This window comes from Condylostylus longicornis, unplaced genomic scaffold (genome assembly GCF_029603195.1).
Source record: "Condylostylus longicornis isolate FDR11 unplaced genomic scaffold, ASM2960319v2 ptg000211l, whole genome shotgun sequence".
NCBI classification, from domain to species: Eukaryota; Metazoa; Arthropoda; class Insecta; order Diptera; family Dolichopodidae; genus Condylostylus; species Condylostylus longicornis.
Window position 1 is genome coordinate 399,500 of NW_026578178.1, and position 18,839 is coordinate 418,338.

The 18,839-nt window shown below is 34.0% G+C and overlaps 1 protein-coding gene across 1 annotated transcript; it reads right to left on the reverse strand.

Annotated features, from left to right (window-relative positions):
* Positions 1-15,672: 15,672 nt before the first annotated feature.
* Positions 15,673-17,738, reverse strand: LOC129616457 (uncharacterized). Its single transcript, XM_055532080.1, has 6 exons — positions 17,651-17,738; positions 17,260-17,592; positions 17,195-17,229; positions 17,082-17,133; positions 16,579-16,920; positions 15,673-15,746 (listed from the first exon to the last, which is right to left on the reverse strand). The coding sequence occupies exons 2-6, from the start codon at positions 17,579-17,581 to the stop codon at positions 15,673-15,675; spliced, it is 825 nt and encodes a 274-aa protein (XP_055388055.1). The 5' UTR covers positions 17,582-17,592; positions 17,651-17,738.
* Positions 17,739-18,839: the final 1,101 nt, after the last annotated feature.

The window sequence follows — 18,839 nt, forward strand, 5'->3', positions numbered from 1 at the left end:
TATCAACTTAGGAGTTTGTTAAATTCGGCTAAGGATAAATTGAAGATACATGAAAGATGCGGTGTGTACAAAATCAATTGTAATAATTGCGATAAATTTTACATAGGGCAAACGAAGAGACCCGTTACAACAAGACTTAAGGAACATTTAAGTGAAATAAAACGTCCAAGGAGAGTAGGATTTAACCGGATTTTCGATTCTATGGTTGCAAAACACATTTATGAAACGGATCACACAATCACGGAAGATAACTTAAAGGTATTAAAAGAGGTAAAAGGAAAACACAGGAGGGAAGTTTATGAAAGCATGCAGATATACAAATCAAACAAGGACTGCCTATTAAACACGGACGAAGGTAACGCGGCTACTTGGCTCTTTAAATTAATTATTTGACCAGTTTTAAGGTTTAAAACAGGTATAAATTTAGTTTTTAAATAATAACAAAAACAAAAAAAAAAAATAAATAATCAAATTCTAGATTAAGTTAGGTAGATTATATTAAGTCAGGTATAATATTCCTAATTTTAATAGATTTCAATTTTTATTGTTTGTTGTCTTAATTAGAAGAAAATCAGCTTTGATAAAGTGCGTATGTAGCGCACGAAATATATTAGCGAAAAATAAAAGTATTTTATTCCGAATAAAAGGAAGTTTTCTTTTCATACCAATAAAAAAAAAAAGAATTATATTTCGGAAAAATTATCAACCACTGAAAAAAAAAATTTTTGAATAAAATATTAACCAGTATGCATACACCTTTTTTTTTTCTTTATAAATTACTTTATTTCTATGTCACTACCTGATACTGATTAGACTGTGTATCTACTGTACCAGGTGCTTTTGTACATTCATACATGAAATTTCAAACTCTTCTGCTTTCATACATTCGAATTTTTTACCTAACTTTAATAAAATGAAAAATAAATTTTGTTATTATCAAAATAAAAATAAAAAAATTTTTACCTAACTTAATTTAATTTCAGTTCAATGTTTTTGATACACTCGTTTGTTTACAAATTTTGTTTCTTTCTTGCATACACAACTCTCATTAATAGATATACTTCGGTTAATTCATATTTCACCTTTTACGGAGGAGGAGGTTGCAGCTTTACTCGTCTTCATATAAATAAATATTTACAACTTCGGAACCGTACAATACAGAGTTATTATTAGAAGCTTGCTTTACAGTCGATTTTACAGTTTTCGAGATAAAGCTCGATGAAGTTAGATTTTTTTTTTAACTTTTTTTTACAAAACTCGAAATTTCTCGTACATTTTTATTATTTCTTTTTTCGATGCGGTACGATGAAATCTAAAAGTTCACCCATTTTCCTCTATCTATAAGAGTAGTTTTCCAGTAAAACATGCTTTCCCGTTTCAAAAAATGTTTTTCTTTTTTTAATTTGTTACATTTTTGTTATAAGTTCCTGTAAAATAATAATCTTTTTTCATAATTTTTTTTAAATGTTTTATGATTTTTCAATCACAAAATACACTATTTGAAAAAAAAATCGTAAAACTTTCTTTGTTTACTCTGCATACAAGCGTCGCTGACTTCTCCAAGAAAGAAAAGAACAACATTATTGGCATTAAATTTTATACACTAATTATATATGTTATTATATATATGTATACTATATAATGGTTGACATTATTTGACAATGCTTGAAACAAAGAAGAGACTTACCTGAAGTTTTTGGCTTTAATGTGGTTTTTCTTTACATGCGATTTTTTAAGAAATGCAAGCAAGATAGAAAGAAAGATGCTCCTTTCTTTAGTATTAGTCATTCGTTGGAAAAAACAATGAAGCCAAAATCTTCCTAGCTGTCTCTTTTTTTTTCGAGGAATTGTAACTGGAGCAAATTTGTTTTGTTTTTTTATCTGGCTTCCACTATGAAACATGTGTAATATGTGGAACAAAGACAACAAAAAAATAATTTTAAAGTAAAAATAAAAAATATTTTAAAATATTTATTTACTTCAATTGTTTGTAAGAAAAGTTAAATTTAAAGGCAACTCATTAATTTCTTTCTTTTTGAACAAATTTAAATTAATTCTAAGTATAAGTATTTTAATATTACAATATTATTGCCCTTCAAAATGCACACACTATGTTAAAAACTTTCTTGTATTATCACTTTTATTTCGATATTAAAATATGTGTGAATTTTGTATATTGAGTTAATTTAAATGATTATCCGCCTCCTAATATATGTATGTATGTGATTATTAAAATTAATTTTGAATATCGTATATATTTACATTTTATTAAACAAAAACAAATTTTGCTTAGAGAAAAAATCCGGTTCTGGTGTAATTATATCACCCGAAACAATTTAGTTTAAAGCAAAACAAAAACAAATACATAAATGTTTTCTCACCAAAATTAAAATCTTAATAAATTTACGAATTATGAATTAAGCTTACCACTATTGAACAAATAGTTCTTTTAATTATTCAAATAAATAATATTCACATGCATATAGTGAGAAATATTTGTTCTTTCAAATGGAAATAAGGACTTGGATCTATGCACCTTTTCTTTTTCCAAAAAATTTAGTTCTTTTTTCCATTTCATCTATTTATTATAACATAGGTTTTTATAAGGTCTTTTTTTCATACTTTTGTTTTTGACTGTTCATTTACAAATCACGTTAGTTTTAATTATAAAATATTCTGTATTTACTAATGTAAATGAAATGTTATGGTGATGAAATAGAATAATGATGAATTGCTATAATGTTGAAATGTGCAATGATGAATTGCTATAATGATGAAATGTTACAATGATGAAATGTTACAATGATGAAATGTCTCGTATGATGAGATGTCAGGGAACCGATTGTCAGGCATGAATATACAATAATTTTTGGTCTATGTCTTCCTTCTTATCATTTGGGATGTGGCAATCGTCAACTCCAGTCGAAAAACAATCTAAAATCCGGATGCTCTCTAGTTATCGTTGAGTGAGTCTAGTTTGAGTGAGAATTGCTTGACTTTCCTCAAAAGCAAGGCTGAACATTGGTTGAGCTTCCATGTTTTTAATGTATTTTCTATTTAATTTTTCGAGTACTTCAAAAAAGAAACTGTTAAACTTTCTTAAAATTCTTCTTATGCAACTTATCTTGATGCAACTGTTAGAATAATTTATTTCCAAAATTAAACCACAATAGATACTCAAGCTTTTCTATTTTTAATTAGAATCTAAACCTTCATTTTAAGTTCTCGAAATAAGGTTTTGTTACAAAATAATATTGATTTTACTTTTTTTAGTAATGCATATCTTAAGTTTTCGCTTTAATAAGTTCACATTCGCTTAATGTCAGGATAATTTATTTCAAACCCACTAGTGCACAATCGTATCTCGAAAATTCTATTTATAAATTGAATCTAAACCTACAGTTTAAATTCTTAAAATACGATTTTCTTACATTATAACAAAAGATTTCTTTTTATAAGGTAATAGGTTGAATTATCGTATTTGGTGTTACTTCATAAAGCTAGGTGAAAGCATGACGCGAAAAATTATCTTAGAGAAATTTATACATTCTTTTCACAAAAATCCGGACGCGTATATAATTGTAAACTATGTACATCCGTCATAAAATGATTTAATATTCGGGGTCGCGTAATAGAATTTAGAGTCAAAGTAGCGCCACCACATTTAGAGCCAATTGATTGGTTCAAAAAAGCTAAAATTTTTATAGACATAGCAAAAGTGGAGAATTTCTTTCATTTTTTGCTTAATTTTTCCGATTTTTTTGTTTATTGTGTTTTAATTTATGTTAAAAACGTGTATGAGTGTTAAAAACGTGTGACACGCTAGCAATGCTGCCCTGCTGTCTGAAAACTTTGTTGTATGTATTTCGGGCTGAAACACTGTGCAATACGGGTCCAGGCTCCCATATACACGAGTCTAACAAGGGTGGTATATAGCCACAATGCCTCCCTAGGACTGATGCCGACGCGCCCACAGATGAAGTTCCTGCACGTCGACAAGGCCGTTGTAGCCCTCCCGATGACTCTATTTATGTAGGTTCCAGGAGAGGCGATCGTCTAGGGTTACCCCCAAGTACCTCACCTCTCTAGAGTAACCAATATGTTCACCAAACAGAATTGGGGTCGTTAATTTATCCTTGCTTCTGCGTCTGGTGAAGGCAACCAAAGTGCTTTTGCTGGGATTTATATTTAACCCGTTTGTTGCAAGACTCGGAGATGACATGATATGGGATGTTATCAAAAGCACCCTCAATATTAAGAAAGTATCCAACTGCCACCTCCCGCCCGTCCGGTAAGTTCTCGAGAATCGACAATAGACCCTGCAGAGCGAGCGTAGTAGAATTTCCTGATTGACAGACAAACTGAGACACATGCAAGAGATTGGTTCCCAGTACGTCGTCTCTTATAAACCTAACGACCATCTTTTCCATTGCTTTCAATAAAAAAGAGGTAAAGCTGATGGGAATAAAAGACTTTGGGTGGTTACTGGGTCGCTTACCTGCCTTCGGAATGCTCCAACGTCTGCTTTTCGTTCTCGGCTTTTTGGAAAGCGCCCTGTGAAGCAAATTACATATATTTTGTTTGTTAATTTTACTTAAGTAAATTTGAAACCTATATGATACGTATGTTAAGTTAACATGAGAAAATTATGAATTTTATAAATGCATAAAATTGCTTACTAGTCTATTTCTGTGGGAAATAATTAATTTTAAGAAGCATAATTTTTGTATAAATAGGTCAGATTTTTAATAAATAAATTAATTAACTTCAAAACAAACAACAAGAAGTTTTTCAATTAAACTCTCTAACATTTTGGGGACTCAACCAAAAAATCCAAAAAGATGTCACAAAATCTAAATCTAGATGAAACTGCTGCCAAACAAAAGGAGTTAGGAGAAGACATAGAGAAGTTACTGATTAACTTTAAAAAAAGATCCAGCTTCAAGAAAGACAGCAGAATAGCTAGCCGCTAGGCTAGATGAACTAAACAAACTATGGAAACAATTCAACATCAACGACTTGATAATAAAAGAGTTTTGCAGTGCGAACACTGATCACGCATATTTACTATAAGGTGAAGCAACTCAAGGAGAACCTACAAGACCGAAGGCTGCGAAGTGGAAAAGCAAGCTGACGGAGACAATGAAACTGACGGCGATTTAGAAGAGAACAATAATGACGAATCTGAGTTAAGCTCTAATGATTTAATGGGCATAGAGCAACAGCAGCGTTACAAAAAGCAGCACAATAAAATAAAAATGTTTTATCGATTGGTCAATAAGGTAGACGAATGCATGCAACAAAAGGACTCCATCACATCGTGTGTGCAATATTTTGAAGCATTGACCACATATTGGAAAGATATCACTAGAACAAATGATGACGTAATTTCCCATGCCGCAAATGAACAAGAATCAGAATACCTAAAAGATGAGCTTTTCGAAAAAGTTGGAAAGAAACATCAGGAAATCGTCACAAGAATAAGGGAGCATACGCAGAAGCAAATTCAATCTGGTGAGTCTACAAGACCATAAGAAAATCAAGTAAAATTACCGCCAATTAACATACCAACGTTCAGCGGCTAGTATGATTTATGGACCACCTTTTTGAACCTATTAAATTCGCACATTAGCCAATTGGAACTATTCAATACATTCAAATAGCAAATTGGATAACGTTCAAAAATTTCATTACCTCAAAAGTCTATTGTCGCCTGACCCAATGAACTTAATAAAAAATTTCTTAATAACTAGTGAAAATTACATTACTGCTTGGGAATTAATAACAGCCAGGTACAACAACACAAGAATACTGTTCTCAACATACATTAATAAGCTATTATCTCTACCTCATTTAAATAATGAAACATCGGCTGGATTAAAAAACATGTTGGACACAACAAAAAAATTCCTTTGTTTTATAAAAACTTAGGCATTGAAACAGATTTCTGGGGCCCTATGATTAGTTTTCTAATTTTACAAAAAATTGAAAAGGAAACTTAAAAGCTCTACGAACAACAGGCACGAACAAGAAAATCGCAGAATTGACAGCTATGTTACAATTCCTGGAAACAAGGTTTCTGGCGTTAGAAACTTTTAGGGACCTGGCAACAAAACCAAAACATGGAAAGCGAAGAAACCAAATGTATCACAGTGTGATGAAGGTAAAAAAATGTTCGATTTGTAAACAGCAGCATTAAATTTACTCATGTCAAAAAGTCATGAGTATTATTCAAAAATGGGCAACTGTAAGAAGGCACAACATATGCTCAAACTGTCTCAGTAGCAATCATGTGAGAAACAAGTGCATCTCAAAGAGCACTTGCATGAAATGCAGCAAAAATCATCACAGCCTGTTACGTGATGAAAGCAGAGTAAAAAACTTAATACACCTAGTAATTTAGGAGGGCAATCATACAACTGCGTCATACCGAAGAATGCGGAAGTTTTATTACCTACAGCAAATGTATACATTAAAAATACAACATTGCGAGCCCTAATAGACCAGGGTTCACAGTCGTCGTTTATAACAAAGGAAGTTGCAAACCAATTACAACTTAAAAGAACAAAAATTGATGCCATAATAACTGGAGTCGGTGCAAAAGAAATAAGTTCTGTAAAAGATAGGGTGAGCATAACAATTACATCAAAGCAATGTAATGAGTTCTCTGTTATCATCACGGCTTACGTTCTGTAAACATTCTAAAAAGCGCTGGCTTTAAACTTCACAAATGAACAGGTAACAACCCACAACTCATAAACAATACAATGCCGGCAAAAAGCGTTGAAATGGGAAATATTCAAACTGAGTCACGTAAAATATTAGAAATACGATGGTACGCAAAAGAAGACGAATTTATAATAACAATCGATCTGCCGAACAAACCAAAATATATCACAAAAAGGGATGTAATCTCCGAAATTTCCAGAATTTTCGACCCACTTGGGTGGGTAGCACCAGTTCTATTACCCGCAAAAATATTGATTGGGATGAGCTATTACCTTCACGTCTACATGATAAACACATCAATTTTCGCAATCAATTGCAAATTATAGATCATGTAAAAGTTCAAAGGTGGCTTTTCTACACTTTAAGCAAACTCCTTGAACTTCATGGGTTCTGTGACGCTTCAGGTAAAGCATATACCAGAGTAGTATACTTACGACTGCACTAAAACGGTTATAAATCAACATTAATCACCGCCAAAACAAAGTTGGCATCGTCTTCGCAAAAGCTTTCAATACCGCGACTAGAACTAAAGGGATGAGAATTACTAATGAAACTGCATAATAAGGTTGCAGATGATTTACAAATCACAACAATCACAATAAAATCATTCAACAATCACAAAGGAAGATTATTTGGAATTACGTTAATACGACTGAAAATCCCGCTGACTTCGCGTCAAGAGGAATCTGTCCGAAACAAATCATTGAAAACAAATTGTGGTGGTCAGGACCAGAATGGCTACATAATGATACAATAAATGTAACAGACAAGGCACTTCAACCAACACAGTTGAAGTTAAAAATAAGTTCCCTCATGTCAACAAGAACACCAATCAAAACTCTTTTCATTGAAAGATTTTCATCATTACCGAGGCTACAAAGAACTATCGCTTTCTGTCAAAGATTTTGTTATAATGCAAAAAATCCAAAAAAGTAGAATACTGGACAACTAACAACAATTTAATTGGAAACCGCACTGTGTTCTATAATCAAACTAGAACAAACTGTCTATAACACAGAAATTAGGTGTCTAATAAAAAACAAATTACTGCCTGGTTATAGCAAGATACTAGAATTTCGCCCATTTTCAAAAATGGTATATTAAGAGTGGGAGGCAGACTACGAAGAGCAAATACCGACTACAATTCCAAAGATCCTATTATAATACCAGGTTCAACTCACTTGGCGTCATTAATAATAGACCACGCACACCAAAACACACTTCATGAAGGGAAGAATGTAAGCATGTCATGGATTTTGGGAAAATTTCGCATTACCAACGGACTTCACAGAGTAGAAACACGAATAGCGCAATGTGTCATTTGTCGCAGATACAACGCACGCCCAAACATCTAACTTATGGGTGACCTACCTGCAGCTAGAGTAACCGTTTCCCCGACTTTTACTCACACGCTTGTTGACTTTGCTGGTCCAATACAACTTAAATCAAACACGTTGCGTAACGCCAAGATAATAAAAGGTTACATTTGTGTGTTTTCTAAAAAACTAAAGCGTTTCATCTTGAAGCCGTATCAGCCCTATCAAGCGAGGCCTTTATTGCCGCATTAGAGCGATTCATTGCAAGACGAGAAAATGTGGTGCATATTTACAGTGACAATGGTACAAACTTTGCAGGAGCTTACAACCAGTTAAAAGCCAACGAGAAATCAGAACAGTCAATTGAATGGCATTTTATTCCTGCAGGCACTCCCCATTTTGGTGGACTATGGGAAGCGGGAGTCACATCGGTTAAACGTCATCTCCGAGTTTTGAAGAATTAGGAACTCTTCTAGCAAAAATCGAAATTAATCTAAATTACGGTCCACTTACACCATTTACAGTAGACATAGATAATATAGAAGCGTTAACACAAGGGCACTTATTGGTAGGCTCAAAACTATTTAATGTACCTACCAAAACATAATGAATATTCAAAAAAATCGGCTTCGGCGATGGGAACTTGTAGAACAAATGAATCAGCAATTCTGGAAAAAATGGTCAAATTAATACTTACTTAAACTCCAAGCACGTAAGAAGTGGCAACAACTTAAATATAATTTAATAAAGGACTCATTGGCGTTTAACCATCACATAATAATTTCTCCAAAAGTTTTAAGGAAACAATTGTCCATTATAAGAGGGCGTATTCGGCCTGGTAGCTACATTCCAAAAAATACACAGCAACTTCTGCAACTATACAAATTAATGAAAATACAGGGGCGAATAACATCATCTCGCTTCATATTTGAATGCAAAATTCCGTTGCTACGAGCAGAATTGTATCAAATTTTTCACATAATCCCGATACCAACACTCCTTGAGAATGATTTTGTAGTTATTAACCCATCGTTGGAATACATCATAATTAATTTAGCTCGTGACTCATATAATCCAATTAAGTTTAAAAACTGCCTATCCCTTAAAGTCAACAAATTTTAACAGCGGAAGTTGCATTCTATATACAACGAAAAAGCACCGAAGTTGCTCAGAGTGAAGTCCAATTACTCAATCACCAGACAGAATTACCTGAAAGTTGTGTGATTTCAAAGACGAATCGGCAAAAAATATAGATTTCTATGAAAACCACCAATAACTGGTTTCACGTTTTGAACAAAAGGCGAACGTTCAACTTAATTTGTAACAACAATACAACCAATTTAACATTGGAGCAAGGAGGAATCTTACAACTTCACAACTGCCAATTGAAACAACCAACAATGACAATTTCTTCGCACGGTGCTATTACCAGTCAAGTCGAATTATCATATCTTCCTGCTGTGAATATCACCAAGTCCGTAAGCTCTATTAATTCCACAGCCTAGACCCCAAGCTCGTAATCGCTCATCTATGACGGCTCAAGACTTCTCGCTTGCTTTTGAAAGCGAGAATGTTGTGTAACAACAGTTATTTTGAATTCTAAATTTCTTATTATTATTATTATTTTCCCATTTATTTAAATTACTAAAATTGCTAAAATTGCTAATTTTTCAAACTGAATATTAAAGCACATGTATTTCCAAACATTATATTTAGTTAATGTAAATATTTTCCTATACATAACTTTCTCACAATATTTTAGTAGGAGTCAAATTACATATATTTTGTTTGTTAATTTTACTTTAAGTAAATTTGAAACCTATATGATACGTATGTTAAGTTAACATGGGAAAATTATGAATTTTATAAATGCATAAAATTGCTTACTAGTCCTTTTCTGTGGGAAATAATTAATTTTAAGTAGCATAATTTTTGTATAAATGGTCAGATTTTTAATAAATAAATCCGCCTCGGCTTGGCGGAGCAGCTTCCATGTAGGCATCAATGATAGCCGTCGTCAGGCCGCCGATATCCACCGTTGTCCGTGGACTGAGGCATCCGACACATTTCTTCTGCCAGGCGCCCGGAGACCAGAATATCAATCCTTATCTGTCTATGGTCAGACATGGATGTCTCAGACATGCCATCCATCAATTCTATTACTGAGAAACTCAGTGCAAAGGGAGCTGTCAAAAACTTTTTCCCTAATTGCGTTTATGAATGTCGGCATATCGCCCTCATTCATAACCGTTAATTCTAGTAGGCACTCACCTCTTTTATTTATATCGCTGCTTCCCCAGATGGTGTGGTGGGCATTGGCATCACTTTCTATTATCAGCTGGAAGTGGCTCCTTTTACAGAAGTCAACCCAACTAGGTCCTTCAACTGGTCGACTGGATGGACACAATCACTCGGGAGATAATCACCAACGCAGCTACCTAATCCTTGGAGCAGTAATCTGGAATGGGACGATGAGTTAGTCTTTTACTAAACAAGATGCAGGCTCTACGCCTACCCCCAGTTGTATTATCATAACATAGCTCACCTCTTGAATAAGGACGATGTCGAGGTGATCCTTCATAAATGTGTGAGCCAGAACATCCGTAGATGCCCTGGCATGCTGTAGACTTATTTAGATGCACCTCACAGCCTTTTATCTTACATATCATTTCTTTCGGCTCTTATCTATGGGCTTTAGCCCTTTAGACAAAGTCTCCACATGGGAACCTTTTGGCCTTCTTGGTTTGCGCGCCGGTAAGTTTTTTCTTTTCCGGTCCGCCCTCCTTTTTTTGCCTTCGCAGGCCCGGCATTCCCCTTTGAGGTGGGAGCCCTATCTGCTCCAACTGCAGTCTTTGGAGCCGTTTCAGGTTCCCCAATGGGCTTAGGTCCTTTTGGGTCCCCTGAAAGGCTTGTCATATCTGCGCCAGGCGTTGGTCTGTCGGCTCCTTAGAGCCTGCCCTGTAACCAGAATACTGTAGTGACTTTCTCTCTTTCAGAAAAAAAGAGGAAACTCCACTTTCCGTAGATCCTCCAAACCAGAATCGTCCACGGAGCACCCTCCAAGAACTCATCTTCAGGTTGGGATTTTACTTCCCTATCCTATCGGCGAACTACTCCCTGGAGAGACCGCCGGTTGTTTCGTCCTTTGGCACATAGGTAACAAAGATGTGCGTTATCACTATATAGTACAGCTATGTTACAGCCGTCCTAATGTTTAATCCTGCTGCAGATACTGGTAATCCAATCCCTGGTGTCCCGGTTGTTGCATGTGACGGATATCCATCCGTCCCTTTGCGACGACGCAGCAAACAGGGAATGCGACTCGGGAACCTTGTCCATTTCTTGACCATGATGGCTACCTTTCGGGGGATTGTTGGTTGTAACAATCGTTTCGCAGGCTCTCAGTTTTTCCAGTCTTTTCTTTTCGTATTCGCAAACTTCTTCTGAAATACCATCCCCGATGTACGCCGCGACACGTCTTTTAGAAGCACCAGAGAAATTATGTTTCTTTTCCCCGATCTCCAATCTCTTCATTTCCTCTTCGGCTTCCTGGATAAGAGGTCCCATAGGAAAATGCTTATTCGTTTCCGCCGGAGTCGTTGTATGGCATTACCAGCCACCTGATCGTTGTCCTTGTTGTCCTTGCCGTTTTTGTTCTTTGTTTTGTCCTTATTGAAGTCATTGTCGTTGTTGTTCCTGTTATCGTTGTTATTTTGTTGTTGTCTTTTGTTTCTTTAGCCCTTAGCCACGCAGTCATCAGCATATGCTGTTCCACCTTGACTTGGGATACCTACCGTTAGTTGACGTATAGATATCAGGCTGAAATACAAAAAGCAAGGGATTCGCAGCGAGATATGACTACGACACGAATGTAACTTTGCTCATTTAAAGCACTTTTTATCCTCCACCATTACCAGGACTCACAACCAGGAGGTGACAGTACAATTTTTAGCCTCTACCCATACGTTCAACAAACAGTATTTATCTTTGTTTCTCCGTCTGGTGAAGGCAACCATTGTGCTTTTGTTGTGATCTATATTTAACCGAACGCATCTACACCACTCTTTCGCAACGCGTAAATATTGCTGTAGATGATCACAAATAGTGGCCCCGAATTTGCCTCGTATGACGAAGGCCACGTCGTCGGCGTAGACCCAGACACCTGCTCGCGAGCCCCTAAGTCCAGTGATGAAATTATCGACTACAATGGACCACAGAAAGGGTGAAAGAACCGCGCCCTGCGGACACCATTTTCTAGCGGAAATGAAGTGTGTGTCATCAGCTATGGTGGACTGTGTGATTCTTTTCTGTAGCATCCGACTAACAAATTTTCCCGTGGTCGCTTCAATCCCGCATTTGTGCAGCTACTCGCATATGACATGATATGTAATCAAAAGAACCTTCAATATCAAGAAAACAGCCAACTGTTACCTCCCGCCCGTCCAATACGTTCTGGAAGACCCCACCAGATATTGTAGAATGAGCGCAGTATAAAGAGATAGAGAAAATATCTTGAGTGGTTACTTGTTCGCTTATCTGCCTTCGGAATATACGTCACCTTAGTCATCTCCAGGCTTGGGAGATGTAAGCCCAAGCATAGCTGGCACGAAAAACTTTCAACAACGCTCTAGTGATATATTAGAGACCCCTCTGCAGGATATATCCCGTCATCTGCAGGATATCGACGGGAGTTTTGTATGGCTTGAAAGGAAATACAATCTAATCCTACCCACCGAGAAGATCATACGGGACCGTTATCAATCTTCTCTTCTGGACCAAGATGTGCTTGGTTGATCCCCGAGTCAGAAAAGTGCGTTAAAGCCATAAGCTCCAATGTCTGCTTTCCGTTCTCGGTCATGGAGCCATCAGGCCCAGCCCACTAGCATACCTTTTTGAAAGCACCCTGTGAAGACGTGCACTGCTGGGGAGTTGATCTATTCCAGTGCAGAACGCCCTCCATGAGCTTCTTTTAGCTTTTCTTATTTCCCTGTTGTCGGCTTATCGCCAACATTCATAATTGCTAATTTAGTACTAAATATAAATTCTATTAATTAGGCACTCACCTCTTTTATTTATATCACTGCTTCTCCAGACGGTGTGGTGGGCATTAGCATCGCACCACAGAAGTTCACTAGATCCTTCAACTCTTCGTCTGGATGGATAAAGTCACGCTGGAGATAGGATGAGAATGTAACACACTCTGTTCAACCCCCAGAGGACTTCACCAACGCAGCTACCTGATCCTTGGCGGCGCTAATTTCTACGCTAGAACTTTTAGTATTTTTTAGTTTGTCAATTAATTTTAAAAGTTTATTGCGATCAACTTTTTTTAGTGTTAATAGGTTTTGTGGCATATATAATGTGTTAAATTCTTTTATCATGTTTTTCCTCACTTTGCGATAAAATTCTTTACGTTCTTTTGTTTCTCTTGTTTTGATGCATTTAATTTTGTGTGTATAACCAGCAGCAATATCTTTTACAAAATTCCATATTTTTTGTTGTTTATTCTGACATTGTTCAATTTTTCTTAAGTTATACTTTTTCTTTTGCTTTCTTTTTGTTGCAGTAAATCGATTCAGCCAGTAGTGGAATTTTGTTTTTATAAATTCTGAGTATAAATTTTTCTTGTACCAAAAATTTTCAGTTTTTATAAATCGGCAACGTTCATGATCGAACTAAGGCTAACTAAATTTTATTTTGCCTTTTATAATTTTTTTTGACGATGCTCTCTTAATTCCACTTTCAGTGGAAACTACTACATTCTTGCAAATTTTATCGGCATCACTTACTAATGTGTCATTTTATAAATTTGATAGCAGTCTTTTCATGTTGTTAATGTCAGTATGTAATTTTTTATATTCGGTGATTGTTTCGTTTAAATATTGTTTTTCATTTAATTCTAACAATTAAACATGATGGCCCGAAAATCAACGTCAAGATATGTTATATTAATTTTACTATTTAATTTATTAAAATATGATTTATACAGTTTCCAGATGCAGATCGTGTTAAACTATTATCACAAAAAAAAAAATCCATTACTTTTAAGGGTGTTCTTATATTCATATATAAGATAATACGTTATAATCACAGTCATTTATTATATTAAAGTTAAAGTTTCCTACTATTAAAGTGTTTTTGTTGCTAAATTTATCTAAAAGGTTGGCTAAAAGTAGGCTGGCAACCCATCAGTGAGCGTATATGCTGTATCTGACTGAAATCAAAATTTTTGAATATCAGTGTGGTATGCTGCCATTCCCCAACCAAGGATGCCCAAAATGTAGAAAAATACGCGTTCTACGGCGCTTTCAGTAGTGCTTATGACAAATGTGCTAAGCACGATATTGAAATAGCAGCGATATAAAAACACCAACAAAAACGCAGGCGGAGGCGCAGGCGTGTTTTTGTTGGTGTTTTGGTGGTTATTCAACAAACAAAGATTTATCAACGCGCTTTTTTTAACAAATTGTCCCCAGAAGGCCTACTTCTCGATTCTAAATATTCAAAATTTAAATTAAACTGCTAAATACTAACATAAAACGAATTTTCTTAGCTTGTTTCATAATCTTATTATTCAACTAACTCTTTTTCTATTGATAAAATCGACAAATCTACTGTTCGATCTTGTGTCCTTACCGTTCACAAATAAGTATTTATTAATTTTAATTTTGAAAAACTATCTTGATGCTTCACTAACCGGTAAAGTATTAAAATTTTTAATGGACACTATACAATTCGGAAAAAGTTGATCTAAATAAAATTGATATACATATGATATAGTTCAATACATCTAAACTGGATTGATTTAGCTTTACTTGTTTTATTTAAATCTCTCGATTCATTAGAAGTTAAAGCTTATTCTAAGTTCACATATAAATTTTCTAAATATTCATATTTTGTAATATTACTAGTATTTTTTAAAGATGAAAATAAAATACTATAAATTTTAAAAAATTAAACCTTTCCCTGAGGGAACTAATAGCCTGATTTAAATATTTAAGATAAAAATGAACTTCAAAGTTTAACTTGGACCTAAAACTGTATTCTGAGATATTCATTTGAGAATAAAGACGGAATTTCTACCTCTAGGCTGGGCAACGTTTTCAGTTAAGTTGATATATTTTTCGAAGCTATCATTCGTTCTCACGTTTTCATTTCTTTACAAAATAAAATGGTGGTGCCTAATATTGCAATTTCTACGGATAAATTAATATTTGAACCCTGTAAATATTTGGTTACGGAATTGGGTTATATTATGGTAAGTTATTAAACTATTGTATGACGTTTACGTTAAAATATTGCTATGTTATACAGGGTATTCCGCATAAGATGGCAAATAATTTCAGGTACAGTTCTTTAATCAATTTTCAACAAAAAATTGTATGGGGGAGGAGAAGGAGTTGCAGACATACCGTGACTTCAATGATGCTGTAAAAAAGATTAATGTACGGTTTTAATACGGTTGTAGTACCGTCTCAGAGCTGTCAATACCTTTACATTGTAAAAAAAACTACTAAAGCTTTTCGTACATTTTGGAATACAATTTTTACAATATTATTACATACTTTGATGTTTGTTTGAAAAGTTCAATATAAAGTTCTGTGCAAATGTTAATTTTTAACAAACATTACCAAATCATTAAAAACATTGCATTTTCATGCTGCATTTTAGGGAAAAAACTTAATAACTGGCACTTTATTGCTAAAAGTAAATGCTAATTTATTTAATTGGTTATTCATGGCAACATTTATATGACAAGGTATAAGAAAAGCGTCCGTGACTTCAATAATGCGCTTAAGACGTAAATTTTACAAAGTATCAAATTCCAAAAATTTTATTAAAAGCTCTTGACATTGTACACATTTCCAAAACGTGTTTAATACGTAATGGAAACGTAAAATAAAAGTAAATCGGGTATCGAAAAAATCGAGCACGCTTTTCTTATACCTTGTCATATAAATGTTACCAGAAATAACCCATAAAATAAACTAGCATATATTTTCAGCAATAAAGTGCTAGCTATCAAGTTTTTTCCAAAAGAAAACATGAGAATGCTATTTTTCCAGTGGTATGGAAACGTTTGTTAGTTATACAAAATTTAGTGTCATTTGTCATATTTCAAATTCATAAACAAAAAAGTTTTTTGAAAACATACACGTATATTTTTAAAACTTGAAAAAAAAAATGGAAAAAGAACAGTAAGTTATACCTTAATTCATTAAATGAAATATTGATTTTTATTTTTTAACAAGTTTTGAATAAGACTTATTCTGAGTTATTGTTTGGCTCAGAACAAAATTAAGTTATATTTAGATTATATTATGTAGTTGCAAATTGGAAAATGAATTTGAAGTATGATACGAATAAATATGAACATTTCTCTTTTTTTACTTTGAAACTTTTGTTTTATATTTTTTCAAAAACTTACAGAAACAGAAAATATGATTAATTCAAAGAAAGGTTATTTTATTTTAGGCACATATCAATTTTGTTATTATGTTTCTTTTATTTGAGGCTTCTTGGTTTGGAAAACTCGATGTAGTAGTAGAAATAATATTTTCAATATTGATTCGATTTGTGTCGTTTTCATCAACTCCTTCATGATCAATTACAATATTTTGAAGAGCAATAGCTGCCATTATTATGGTTTTTGCTAAACTTAGATTATGAAGTTTCAGATGATGTAACATTCTCCATTTTTTCGAAATACCAAAAGCCTGTTCAACCAAAACACGGTTTGAACTTAAAGCCGTATTATATCTTGTTTCTTTTTCGGTCAAGTGCCCGTTATCTTTAAATGGAGTCATCATGTACATTTGTAAACTATACGCTCCATCGCCTATTAACTGATTCTCTGGTGGAATGGATATAATACCTGAAAATATAGTAAATATATGTATGTACATATATAACTTTTATGGAACCAGACCAGGCTATGTATTAAAGAAGTACATATATAACAATAGAAAAACCTACCACTGGTAATTGCCTTTTTTATTGGACTATCATTTCACATAGCTGCATCGTGGCAACTACCAGGGTAGCCCAAGAAAGCATCAGAAAACTTTATTTTGCTATCCACTATTCCCTATAAATTAAAAAATATGTGTAGATATATACATACATATACCTATGTAAATAAAAATTACTTGGACAAGGATTGAGTAAAATCCTTTTCTATTATAAAAGCGTGCTGGATTTTTTTACGGTTTACTAATGCTAATATGCATACCGTCGATGCATCCAATTGTATTCGGGAATGGTCGGCCACGGATTTTTTCAAATTCCTCAATTAGTTTCCTTTGTGAAGTAGCAGTTCGAGGAAATCTAATTACTTTGCTTTTTAAATTTGCTATCAATGTGACACATTTTATAAAAATTCGATATGCAGAGCCATGCGCTACTCCAAATCGGCCACTAACTTCGCGAAATGAATTTCTGTTAGCTAATTTCCAAATTGTCATATATAAACCATATTTTAAACTGTAATTTTTCGATCGTCCAAGGTAGCAATTTTTAAAGGTTGGCTTCAACATGTTATAAATATCTAAAAAACAAAAAGTACAAATAATTTTGGATTATAATTACTCATACAATGTACTTACTTCAAGCGTTTCTAGTCATTCGAAAATGATTATAAAACACATCGTCTGGATATTTATCAATGATTGTTTCAAAATTAGTTATTTTTGGAATTTGCCTTTTTGATTCTGTCTTAATTTTTTTATTAATAAAAAGGCAGTATCTTTTTTGCTTTTATAATTTGTTTAATTTTATTAAAATTACTGAAACTACTTGAACTGTTGCTTCTATTAAAATCAATTGAATTATTTACAACAATATTTGCGAACACATTCATTTTTTATACCCTGCACTTCGTGAAGGGTATATTAACTTTGGTATGGAGTTTGTAACTACTTGAAGGAGTCATCTGCGGTATGGACATATACATATATTCTTGCTCAGCGTAAAATTCTGCGTCGATTTAGACATGTCCGTCCGTCCGTCCGTCCGTCCGTCCGTTCGCACGATAACTCAAAAACTAATAATGCAATCGACACCAAACTTTCATAATTTTTTTTTTTTGTGCCAAGGACGAGCCCTATTGTTATTGGACTAATTCGGACAACGGGTTCGGGTAGCTGCCATACAACTCAAAGAGTTTATTTTAAATATTTCAAAAACTAATAAAGCTATAAATATAAAACTTTGTACACATGTGTCCAATTATATTCTACACATGGTCTAAAAATTATAATGGGATAGCTGCACCGGTTCGGGTGGCTGTCATACAACTCCAACAGCAAATTTTTTATATTCGGCAAAATAATAAAGTCAGATTCATGAAACTTGGCAGTCATGTGTCCAATTATAGGTCAAATATACTTCTGAAGTTTTACAGGAATTGCTTTACAGGTTCGGGTACCTGCCATACAACTCCAGAAGCATATTTTAAATATTTGGAAAAATAATGAAGTCAGATTCATGATACTTGGCAGTTGTGTGTCCAATTGTAGATCAGATATATTTGTGAAGTTTTGATGGAATTGTTTGACAGGTTCAGGTACTTGCCATACAACTCCAAAAGCTAATTTTAAATATTTGGAAAAATTATAAAGTCAGATTCATGAAACTTGGCAGTCGGATGTCCAATTATAGGTCAGACATATTTCTAAAGTTTTAATGGGATTGCTTGACAGGTTCGAGTAGCTCCCATACAAGTCTTAAAGCTTATTCTTATTATTTGGAAAAATAATAAAGTCAGATCCATGAAACTTGGCAGTTGTGTGTCCG